Source organism: Polypterus senegalus, chromosome 1 (genome assembly GCF_016835505.1).
Source record: "Polypterus senegalus isolate Bchr_013 chromosome 1, ASM1683550v1, whole genome shotgun sequence".
Lineage (NCBI taxonomy): Eukaryota > Metazoa > Chordata > Cladistia > Polypteriformes > Polypteridae > Polypterus > Polypterus senegalus.
The window spans coordinates 37,666,746-37,677,977 of NC_053154.1; the positions used below are offsets into that span (position 1 = coordinate 37,666,746).

The following is an 11,232-nucleotide window of genomic DNA, read 5'->3' on the forward strand; positions in this document are numbered from 1 at the left end:
TTCCTACCTTGTCAATTGTGTAATGTGTTTTTGAACAGGTTTGATGCATGGAAGTGATCACTGTACTGTGTTCAGTCAGTTGACATGAGGTGCTCTCTTTGTGATGTTGCAATGTCTACGGCTTTATTTAATGTTAGCTAAGACCGAACTTTAAAGTTTCTAGCTACAGCAATTTTAACTCCGTTACAAAATGATCCAAAGTCTTGTTTTACCTCGCGGTCTTCTCATTAAACTTGTATCTCACAAATAAAGTATTATCGAAGGCATGACAAACGGCAGCGGAGTGTCTCTATAAACTTAATTTAAACTTACGGTTTACACCGTGCTTTGTTTCCGCAGTTGCTGCACTTATGAATATGCTTGTATGGGTTTTTCTTCAGCTCTTTGGAGCTCTTCCTTGTTTTCTACGTACTGCGCTCACAGTTAGTTCACGTGATTACGTGGGAGGCGTGATGATGTGACACGCAACCCCGCCCCCCACGGCCATCGACCTGCAGTCCATTACAGTATATGGAGAAAAATAGGTTCCAGTTATGACCATTACTCGTAGAATTTCGAAATGAAACCTGCCCAACTTTTGTAAGTAAGCTGTAAGGAATGAGCCTGCCAAATTTCAGCCTTCTACCTACACGGGAAGTTGGAGAATTAGTGATGAGTGAGTGAGTGAGTCAGTCAGTCAGTCAGTCAGTCAGTGAGGGCTTTGCCTTTTATTAGTATAGATTACATGGTGAGTACAGTGTATTTGGGACACCTAATCTAAAGTGATACTAAGATATATTAAGAGCTCCCTATCAGAAAATGTATTTCTTTTAAACTTTTCTAGGTATTTGGAAATTGCTCACTAGCAGTTACTCTTTAGCAACACTACTACTTACTGATACTTTGAAACTGTAAAGCTTTTATTATGTTTTGAAGGACAGATCACTAATAGTCTAGCAGATCATTTTTTTTTTTTTGTGGAATTCTGCTATTTTAAAAGAAGTCCAGCTTCTTTGCTTGTCTCCCTCTGTAGCCTCTGGGACATGGTTTCATGTAGCTCATTTTCTGAATGCTGAAGGTGCTGTTGTTTTTTTGGGTGTGATAATGAGCACCCAAGGTAGTTCTTATCCTCAGGATTTTTACAAATAAAGATACATTTAGCATCATCTGTGAACTACATTGTTGTAATCTGAGTTTTGGAATTTGTGGATTTATGGAATGTGTATACACCCCTCTATATATATTGTATCTGTATGACAGTGACATCATTATGGCAGTGTCTTGTTCCCCTAAGAAAAACAAGTAACATCTGTTTTTTACTAGTTAATTAAGGCAGCAGCCATGGTGTTAAAGCCATCAATGTCCATTGCTAGTCCTGTGAGCAGCAAGGACTTTATCCATCTATTAGATTCATTTAAAAAAACAAAAAAAAAAAAAATCTGTTGTAGCTTTAGGGAGAAACACATCTAGGGAAAGGACTTTTTCTTGGCTCTCTTCTTTAGTAGTGGGACTATTACTGTACATATTTCATTCATTATAAGTTTAGTACATGTTTCTGGATACTTCAGTTGGCAAACCAAATCAAGTTTTATTTGTCACATACAGTAATAAACATAGTATAGTATTTAGTGAAATGCTTAGATACTGTTGTGAAATGCTCGTGCTTTCCTGTCTCTCAGTATAAGAGTCCTGCCTGCCTTTTTGAACTTTGTTTGTTGTTTGTCCCATTTGGTTCAGTATTAACATTTTGCCACTTCCTTGACCATAACATATATAAGCAAGTTATTGTGATTTTCTTAAAAAGTCAATGGACACTGTAAATGCTTCAATATTTTTCACTTTATTTTACATTCCAGGCAATTCATGCCATGTTCATGGAAAGACATCTCTGTGGTTTTATGCTATTTTATTTTCCTAGTTACAGTACATTAAAATCCCACACACAGCAGTTATTGTGAATGGACAAATAAATACAAATGTATATTTATGGGATGTTGCATTTTTAGGGTTCTAGGTGTGAGCCTAAGGGTCCTGTGTCGACTGATCCACTTGATGGTCAAGTATCTGCAAGTCAAAATGACAAGGGGTCTCCCCATCTCCATTCCGATTGAAACGATTGAGTATCTGTGTTGCGAAATGTCAGAAGTGTCCACTTAGTGCATTGTTAAAAGTGATCAAATGATCAACTCTCTGTTAAGGAGCCAGGTCACCCAGGGACCTGTGAAGGTCTTAATCCGTCTTTGTTCTGGTGGCTGTTATAAAGTCTAGGAATAAACATAATTGTAACCTTGCATTTTAGATCTATACAATATACAAAGTTGAAAGCACCAGACAAAAAGGAAACTTGTATTTCTACAGCACTTGTTTATGCTTATCAAACTGTATTGTAAACAGATTCATTCCACAAGATTAGAGTAGCCTGTGCTTTGCGGTTACTGCCTGTGCACTTAGATATTGACACACAGAACTTGTCAGAAGTTTGATGAGGAACTTGTAATGTATCTGTCCAAACAAAGGAGCTCAGACAGATTTCCACTGCTGTTTAAAAATATGTGTGAAAAGAAAAAATAAAATGACACAGCAATGTATTCATAATTCTTTAAACCCCTGTATGTCTTATCCTTAAACCGTAACTTAAAGTCAAGTCCACAAATGTGGTTTTACCATCTGCTAGCTTTAAATATATTACCTTTTGCTATATGTATATATAGGAGCCACCATAGCCCTATTAAACTTTATTTAAGTTGCATGCTTCACATATCTGTCACAGAATATCATTTTGAAATCATTTCGGTACTAACAAATATGAAGAAATACTCAACAATCTTATTTTCACAACAGCAGAGTCAAATATACTGTACAATGCATTCAAATTTGATTCAGATAGATGCCCAATCTAAACTAGTAAGTCACTACTAAAATAATAAGAATGTATATTTCTCTCTATATATACTCAGCAAAAAAAGAAACGCCCCTTTTCAGGACTGTGTATTTCAACAGTAATGTTTTAAAAATCCAAATAACTTTACAGATCTTCATTGTAAAGGGTTTAAACAATGTTTTCCATGCATGTTCAATTAACCGTAATCAATTAATTAACATGCACGTGTGGAATGGTTGTTAAGACCTTAACAGCTTACAGAAAGTAGGCATTTAAGGTCACAGTTCTAAAAACGCAGGACACTAAAGAGACTTGTCTACCGACTGTGAAAAACACCCAAAGAAAGATGCCCAGGGTCCCTGCTCATCTGCGTGAACGTGCATTAGGCATGCTGCAGGGAGGCATGAGGACTGCTCATATGGCTAGGGCAATAAATTGCCATGTCCGCACTGTGAGACGCCTAAGACAGCTACAGGGAGACAGGAAGGACAGCTGATCATCCTCGAGTGGAAGAGCCTGGATCTCAATCCCATTGAGCACGCCTGGGACCTGTTGGATCGCAGGGTGAGGGCTAGGGCCATTCCCCCAGAAATGTCCAGGAAGTTGCAGGTGCCTTGGTGGAAGAGGGGGTAGCATCTCACAGCAAGAACTGACAAATCTGGTCCAGTCCATGAGGAGGAGATGCACTGCAGTACTTCAAGCAGCTGGTGGCCACACCAGATACTGACTGGTACTTTTGATTTTGAGCCTCCCTTCATTCAGGGACACATTGTGAAACATTTTTAGTTTATGTCTTATGGTGTTGACTCTTTTAGTGTTCATACAAATATTTACACATTAAGTTTACTGAAAGTAAAACAGTTGAAAGTCAGAGGACGCTTTTTGCTGAGTATATATTTCATTTAAACATCGCTTTGCTTTGATCCTGCTAAACCATATCTATCAATGAATAAAGCACGATTCTTGGGAATTGTCCTTGGGAGGAAATTTGGCTTTTTGCAGGACTAGCTAGCTAGCTAGCTAGCTAGCTAGCTAGATAGATAGATAGATAGATAGATAGATAGATAGATAGATAGATAGATAGATAGATAGATAGATAGATAGATAGATAGATAGATAGATAGATAGATAGATAGATAGATAGATAGATAGATAGATAGATAGATAGATAGATAGATATGCAAACACCAGAATGACTTAAAAAGAAAAAAAATGAAAAAGAAAGAAAACCTCTGACTTTCCAGTCACAGTATCTGTGAGACATTGTGCAGACAAATTATAGTTGGTGTAAAGGAGCTCCAGTAGTGTTTCCTGGCCCACTTCTGCCAAAGGATTCGTTGGTGGAAATTACTCAGTGTTAGTGTGTCACAGAGAGGATGTGCAGAATTGTTCGTAATGGTACCCAATTATGTTTTAATTCTCTGCTTTATTAATATCTCCAGGGGTCCAGAGTGCATCCCTGTAATAGAGCCTGCCCTTTTAAATACCTTGTTAATTCAGTTGGCTTCTCTTGAAGTAATGTTACCAGCCAAGCACTCCATGGTGTAGAAAATTGCTCTGGCTCTCACAGAGTTATAAAAAATGTGAAAGATGCCACTACCAGCATTAAAAAAAACACAGTTTCCTAAGGAAGATGTGCTACCCCAATATCTATCTATCTATCTATCTATCTATCTATCTATCTATCTATCTATCTATCTATCTATCTATCTATCTATCTATCTATCTATCTATCTGTCTGTCTGTCTGTCTATCATAATAATTGCTTGATGATATGAATTATTATACACAAGAGTTGTTATTTATCTGGTTTGGCAGCAGAAATCCAAAATTCTTCTGGTCCCAGGAATTTCAAAGTAAGGACCTGTATTGTGCAATGTAAATCAAATGTTATTAGTTAAAAAGTGACACAGAACATTCTACTCATGTTTGATGAGCTAATAGCATAGGAAATTCATTAATGATGAGTAGTGTGCTCCAATTGAGGACAAAAATTAACAAAGAGATCACTTTTGATTTCTATAAAAAGTCAGTTTTCTTTTGGCATTTTTGGTAACTCAAGTTTTACTTTAAATTATATAAATCTGAACAGAAAGATATTAAAAAGTAAACCTATCCTCTCTCTCCAGCTTAACAATAACAATACAAATGTGCTATTTTGCAAAACTCTACAGTATAGTCTCATTATTTCTTCTTTGAAGAATATATGGAAATGCTATACAGAGTTCCCAGATGACTGGGGTGGGCTCTTAGTGTTGGGTTTTCTCTTTGATGGTCATTTGCAAAGATTGCTCTGAAGTTCAAATTTCTTAGTTTCCACTGGATTGGTAGCTCTTTGGATAGGAATGGGCAAGTTTCTCCTGAAGAACTCTGACCAGAACTCTACCAGGCCACAAATTCCAGTTCTTTTGTTAGTGGTCTGGTGGGCAGGTCCTCTTTAAGCTAGATATTTCTAATCCTCCTGCGAAACAGTGGGTGAAACATTTGAGTAGTCATATTTCTAATTAGATGTGTCATGTTTGAGTACCCTGTGTTCTGTTGAATTCTCCAAGCAGCAGGGGGACAATCTGTAACTATACAGTATATGTGCATGTGTGTAAGATATTCAACATACTGTGGTGTCAAAATATAAAAATAAAACAACTTATTCTTCACTGCTATCTGATTTGCTGAGGAATTTAGGGTACAATTTTCGTCAGGTGCAATTACCTTTAATTTTACAACATGGACAGAGGCTAGTCAAAGTTTTTTTTGTTTTTTATTTTTTAGGTTATTATAAAACGTCATTGACTGTTTTTGCTGTGGTGGTGATTCCAGCTGTCCTTGCTTATGCAGATATCCTTGACAAAGGTAATGCTTGTTAATAATTTTAAATATGCATTTATAAATCATAAATTACAAAAGGAATAGTATTCATTTTTTATCTGAACTCATTGTGATTGTTTATTGTTTATAGGTTTACTGCTGAGTCATTATGAAATTCTTGCTAAAATCGTCCATAATTGCACTGAGCAGTTCCTTTGGATTAAAGGTACAGTGTTTTTACTAATAGAACATTACATTTTTTGTGGATATCTATAGTTGAAGGGTGTTTTTTTAAAAAATGCTACAAATACTGTAACAGAGTTCTCATAAATAACGAGAAAACAAAGAACTGGACCATTTTGAGTAATGGCACTTGTAAATGAAATTATGCTTTCAATACTAAATTTCTTCTTAAATGGGGAACTATTTTATCATCTGTAGATACCATAATAATTAATTTCATGATCAGTTTTACTGAGTAGATAATCATTCACAATTGGATTGATATGTTATTTGTACTTCATTAATTATAACTGTTTAAAAATTGTTTACGTTTTTTATGCAGGTCTCCTAATCGACAACTGGACTTCTTCTCAGACATTTATATATGCTTTCTTTAATGATGTTAACAACTTTCCTGGGATTTTAGGTATACATATTTTCCTTTTACAGTTTGGGTGTTTTACATTAGCCAATGTTCTTTACTTTACTGTATATTTTATACATTTTGTTTGGGACTTTTTTTCTGCTGTTTTGAGACCTCTTGGAACATAGCTTTACGTTCATTTTGATTTGAGATTTATTTTATTTTACAGTCATATTTTGTATTTACGTCAAACCATCCAATTTTGTCTATGATCACAGCCATTTTGAGCAGCTGCTACTATGTTGAAGTACTCCATTCGTAAGGATATGTCTTTGGAAGCCATGTCAAGTAATGTCTTCAGTAAGCCAGTGCCCCGTGGGACTTAGTGTCCAAGTTTGTGGATAACTCCAAGCTTACCGTTACTGTTTTTCTTTTGTTCATTTTAGTTTGAAAAATTATTGGCTGCATTCTCCAAGAATTTTATTTTGATTTGCATAATGGCCTTTGTTAGTTGATACTCTGATTACTGGCTTTTGTCCTTGCTTGTCACAAGATAAAGATTTCATTTCCCAGTCCTTTTTCTACAACTCCAATTCCAATGAAGTTGGGATGTTGTGTAAAACGTAAATAAAAACAGAATACAATGATTTGCAAATTCTTTTCAACCTATATTCAATTGAATACACTACAAAGACAAGATATTGAATGTTCAAACTGATAAACTTTATTGTTGTTTTGCAAATCTTCACTCATTTTGAATTGCCTGCAACACATTCCAAAAAATCTGGGACAGGGGCATGTTTACCACTGTGTTAAATCACCTTTCCTTTTAACAACACTCAATAAGCGTTTGGGAACTGAGGACACTAATTGTTGAAGCTGTGTAGGTGGAATTCTTTCCCATTCTTGCTTGATGTACAAGTTCAGTTGCTCAACAGTCCGGGGTCTCCGTTGTATTTTGTCCTTCATAATGCGCCACAAATTTTCAATGGGAGACAGGTCTGGACTGCAGGCAGGCCAGTCTAGTACCCGTACTCTTTTACTATGAACCCATGCTGTTGCAACACATGCAGAATGTGGCTTCGCATTGTCCTGCTGAAATAAGCAGGAACGTCCCTGAAAAAGACGTCGCTTGGATGGCAGCATATGTTGCTCCAAAACCTGTATGTACCTTTCAGCATTAATGGTGCCTTCACAGATGTGCAAGTTACCCATGCCATGGGCACTAACACACCCCCATACCATCACAGATGCTGGCTTTTGAACTTTGCTGATAACAATCCGGATGGTCCTTTTCCTCTTTGGCCCGGAGGACACGACGTCCATGATTTCCAAAAACAATTTGAAATGAGGACTTGTCAGACCACAGCACGCTTTTCCACTTTGCATCAGTCATCTCAGATGAGCTCGGGCCCAGAGAAGCCGGCGGCATTTCTGGGTGTTGTTGATATATATTGCTTTGCATGGTAGAGTTTTAACTTGCACTTGTAGATGTAGCAACGAACTGTGTTAACTGACAATGGTTTTCTGAAGTATTCCTGAGCCCACATGGTAATATCTTTTACAGAATGATGTCGGTTTTTAATGTAGTGCCGCCTGAAGGATCGAAGGAAACAGGCATCCAGTGTTGGTATTCGGCTTTGCCGATTACGTGCAGAGATTTCACCAGATTCTCTGAATCTTTTGATGATATTATGGAGAGTAGATGATGAAATCCCTAGATTCCTTGCAATTGTAGGTTGAGAAACGTTGTTCTTAAACTGCTGGACTATTTGCCCACACAGTTGTTCACAAAGTGGTGAACCTGCCCCATTCTTGCTTGTGAACGACTGAGCCTTTTGGGGATGCTCCTTTTATACCCAATCATGACAAACACCTGTTTCCAATTAACCTGTTCACCTGTGGAATGTTCAAAACAGGTGTTTTTTGAATATTCTTCAACTTTCCCAGTCTTTTGCTGCCCCTGTCCCAGCTTTTTTAGAACGTGCTGCAGGCATCAAATTCAAAATGAATGAAGATTTGCAAAACAACAATAAAGTTTATCAGTTTGAACATTAGATATCTTGTGTTCGTAGTGTATTCAATTGAATAAGGGTTGAAAAGGATTTGCAAATCATTGTATTCTGTTTTTATTTACGTTTTACACAACGTCCCAACTTCATTGGAATTGGGGTTGTACTTTTAAGGTGCAGTAGTTTATGCAATCTAATGTACTGTGTAAAACAGAATTTCTTATTGTTGGTATTTTTTGTTCATATTTGTTTATTTCATATTTGTTTATTGTAACCGTGATGGTGATAGCCCAACTTAGAATGGTTACCACTGTCCCTAGGTAGACTGAATACTGCTTAACAAAACACATAAAATATGATAAATAAGGTAATGCAGAGACATGTCTCAGATACTTACTTGCATTATCTGATAGTAGAGTCCAGTGTCCAAGCTGAAATGTTCAAATCCAGCCCCGTCTGCGTCCATCCATCACAGCCCTACGGGACATCATTCTGGCCGAAGGATCCCTCCGGCTCGCGCCGAGCCACTGGCGATAACAGAGGGACACACGCCCATTAATCATACCCTGTCCCTAACTGGCTAACTATCTCTGTTAACCCTTTACCACCTAACAGCTAATTTGTGGTTATTATTACTATTATTATTTGGGCGAGTATGTGGTAGGATAAGGTCAGTGTAAATAAGTGTAAGCTCTGTAAATTGAAAGAATATCTTATAAGAAGATGTTTTTTCTTTTTTTAGTAGAACAGAGTCATAGTTTTCCTGTCATACTGTCCACAGCTAGACAGTGTATAGAAGTGATTTAAAAGATTTGTAGCTTTTTGGTGTAAACAGTTTGTTGTATCAAGTTCAAATTTAACTGGCACTATTTTTGAGCTATATAATGAACTTGTGAAGCCGTATCCAGGATATTATGTGCAGATTATAAAAAGTACACAGATAAACTACTGCACTGATTCCAGGATTGCAGAATATGAGCTATGAGGATGGATTAAAGGTGATAATTTATTTCATTTTAAACAATCAAATTTTGAGGTATCATGATGTAAAGAGAGCACGGTAGAGGTCAGGATGAAGCAAGATGAGTTTCTTCATCAACAACAGGTGACACAGATGAAAGCCAGATATAGTACATTTTCTACAAGCATCTGCAATATTTTTACACACAGAGAAAAAATAGATTCATGAAATACAATCACAGTTATTAATATGGTATTATAGCAGATAATGTGACTGTGGGGATCCAAAATCTTGCTTTAATGATTTTTTCAGTTAGGTGAATAGAAATTGTTGAGCTAAGTAGGGCTAAGTAGCTTTTCTCTTCAAAACTTGTCATATTCTGTATTTTTATTTTGTTTGCTGTTGCCTGGATGTAGCACAGGAAGACTCTGTCTTGTCATCTGCTTAAATTCCTTGCAAATTCACTTGCATTTAGAGAAATGTCTCAGTCATCCTGCCAGTACAAACAGGCTGGGCATGTATCTGTTGCTTCGGTCTTCATAATGCCATAATAAATTTTCATGCATCAATGTTTTTGTCTCTTTACTGCTATTATTGAGAATTTACTCTTCATGAGATATTTATTACTAAACATTGATAGTTTTTTAAATGAACTGGAATCAATTATAATTGTTTACATGAACAGTCTATGCTATTATCTTTTTATAATTTATATCGTTGTTATATTTGATGCAGTTTTATACTTAATACTGTATATCCACCCATTCTCAAGTCTGCTTTATCCAGTGATTATAGCAGTTTTATTTTGCCTGTGAATGTGAAAGTATTTTTTTTTCTTTATTAGTTATACTGCTTTCTTTTCTGGCACACACTGAAAATGTATGGCTTTTTTCTCTTTAAAATGTTGTTTTCTTTAAAACAGGAGCAAACGGATGCCCAGTACTTGCAGGTTTTGTGTTGTATTTATGTATGCAGTTCTGTCTCATCATGACTAAGATATTGCACGGTAATCCTTAAAACTTTTTTTCATCAATAAGACTTTCTCTTATTCAGTATTTTAGTAAAGTTCACAAAAAGTAATTTATTTTTAATGCACTGTACTGTTTTACTGACATCAATTGAGATCAGCTGAAAGAAAGTGAAACTTTTGAATAATGCATGACTAATTTGTACTAAGTAAGTGCAAGAGGATAGTACCAATTGCAGCCCTTTCGTTAGCTAACTTATGTATCTTATGTAACAGCAGTCAGCAGAGCCATTTATTTCAGTGTAGCTTTATTTAATAAATGCTGGCTCAGAGTGACATAACAAATTTCAAAAGATATTCAGTTGCAAACTTTACAAATTACATAATTTACATACATAAAATACAGGTAAGTTTTAAGGCACAGTAAAACAAATCCATTTCAAACTGATTGAAATAAAAAAATCCTAACAATATATATCCATATTTTAGCATTGAGATACAGCCAATTTGACAACGGAGGAGAGGAAAAGAAAAATTCTAGTAAGCAGTATCCCTGGAGAAAATAAGCTGAGAGTTGCAAAGTCATTGATAAAGTCAGACACAATCAGAGTTTTAAAGACCGATGCCAACTGGCCACCTACACCCTACTGGGTATTCTAGGGTACAACATAAGTTTCCCGTAGGCAGTCTAATAAGAAGACACAATCCTTTTATTCAGGCTTTCTTATGGACAGGAAAACAGGCTGGAAGTAGAGCGTTGGCCCCAAGTGCAACATTATAATACCAAAAAGAATAGCGTAATAGATAAGTGTCAGTAACCTTTCATAATTATTCAAATGCCTGCTGCATATTTTTGTATAAATAACTGAGCAGCAGACATAAGAATGACTAATCAGCTGTAGTAATTTAAGCTTGACTACTATGCTTGTGTGTTTTCAGCATAGATTTAAATAAAAGTTGTTATCAAAGGTGAATCTAATAATCAAGCAGACAGATCATTCCAATCATTACACAGTTTTGGGGCCCTGTAAATAAAAGATC

The 11,232-nt window shown here is 36.2% G+C and overlaps 1 protein-coding gene across 3 annotated transcripts in view; it reads left to right on the forward strand.

The window, feature by feature from the left end:
- Nucleotides 1–10,256, forward strand: part of LOC120524731 — a 45,776-nt gene extending 35,520 nt beyond the window's left edge. For all 3 annotated transcript variants that reach the window (XM_039746519.1, XM_039746521.1, XM_039746522.1), the window contains 4 exons: nucleotides 5,630–5,710; nucleotides 5,817–5,891; nucleotides 6,231–6,314; nucleotides 10,147–10,256. In XM_039746519.1, the coding sequence (XP_039602453.1) occupies nucleotides 5,630–5,710; nucleotides 5,817–5,891; nucleotides 6,231–6,314; nucleotides 10,147–10,241 (335 nt within the window). In that variant the 3' untranslated portion in view covers nucleotides 10,242–10,256. The remainder of the gene's footprint in view (nucleotides 1–5,629; nucleotides 5,711–5,816; nucleotides 5,892–6,230; nucleotides 6,315–10,146) is intronic.
- Nucleotides 10,257–11,232: the final 976 nt, after the last annotated feature.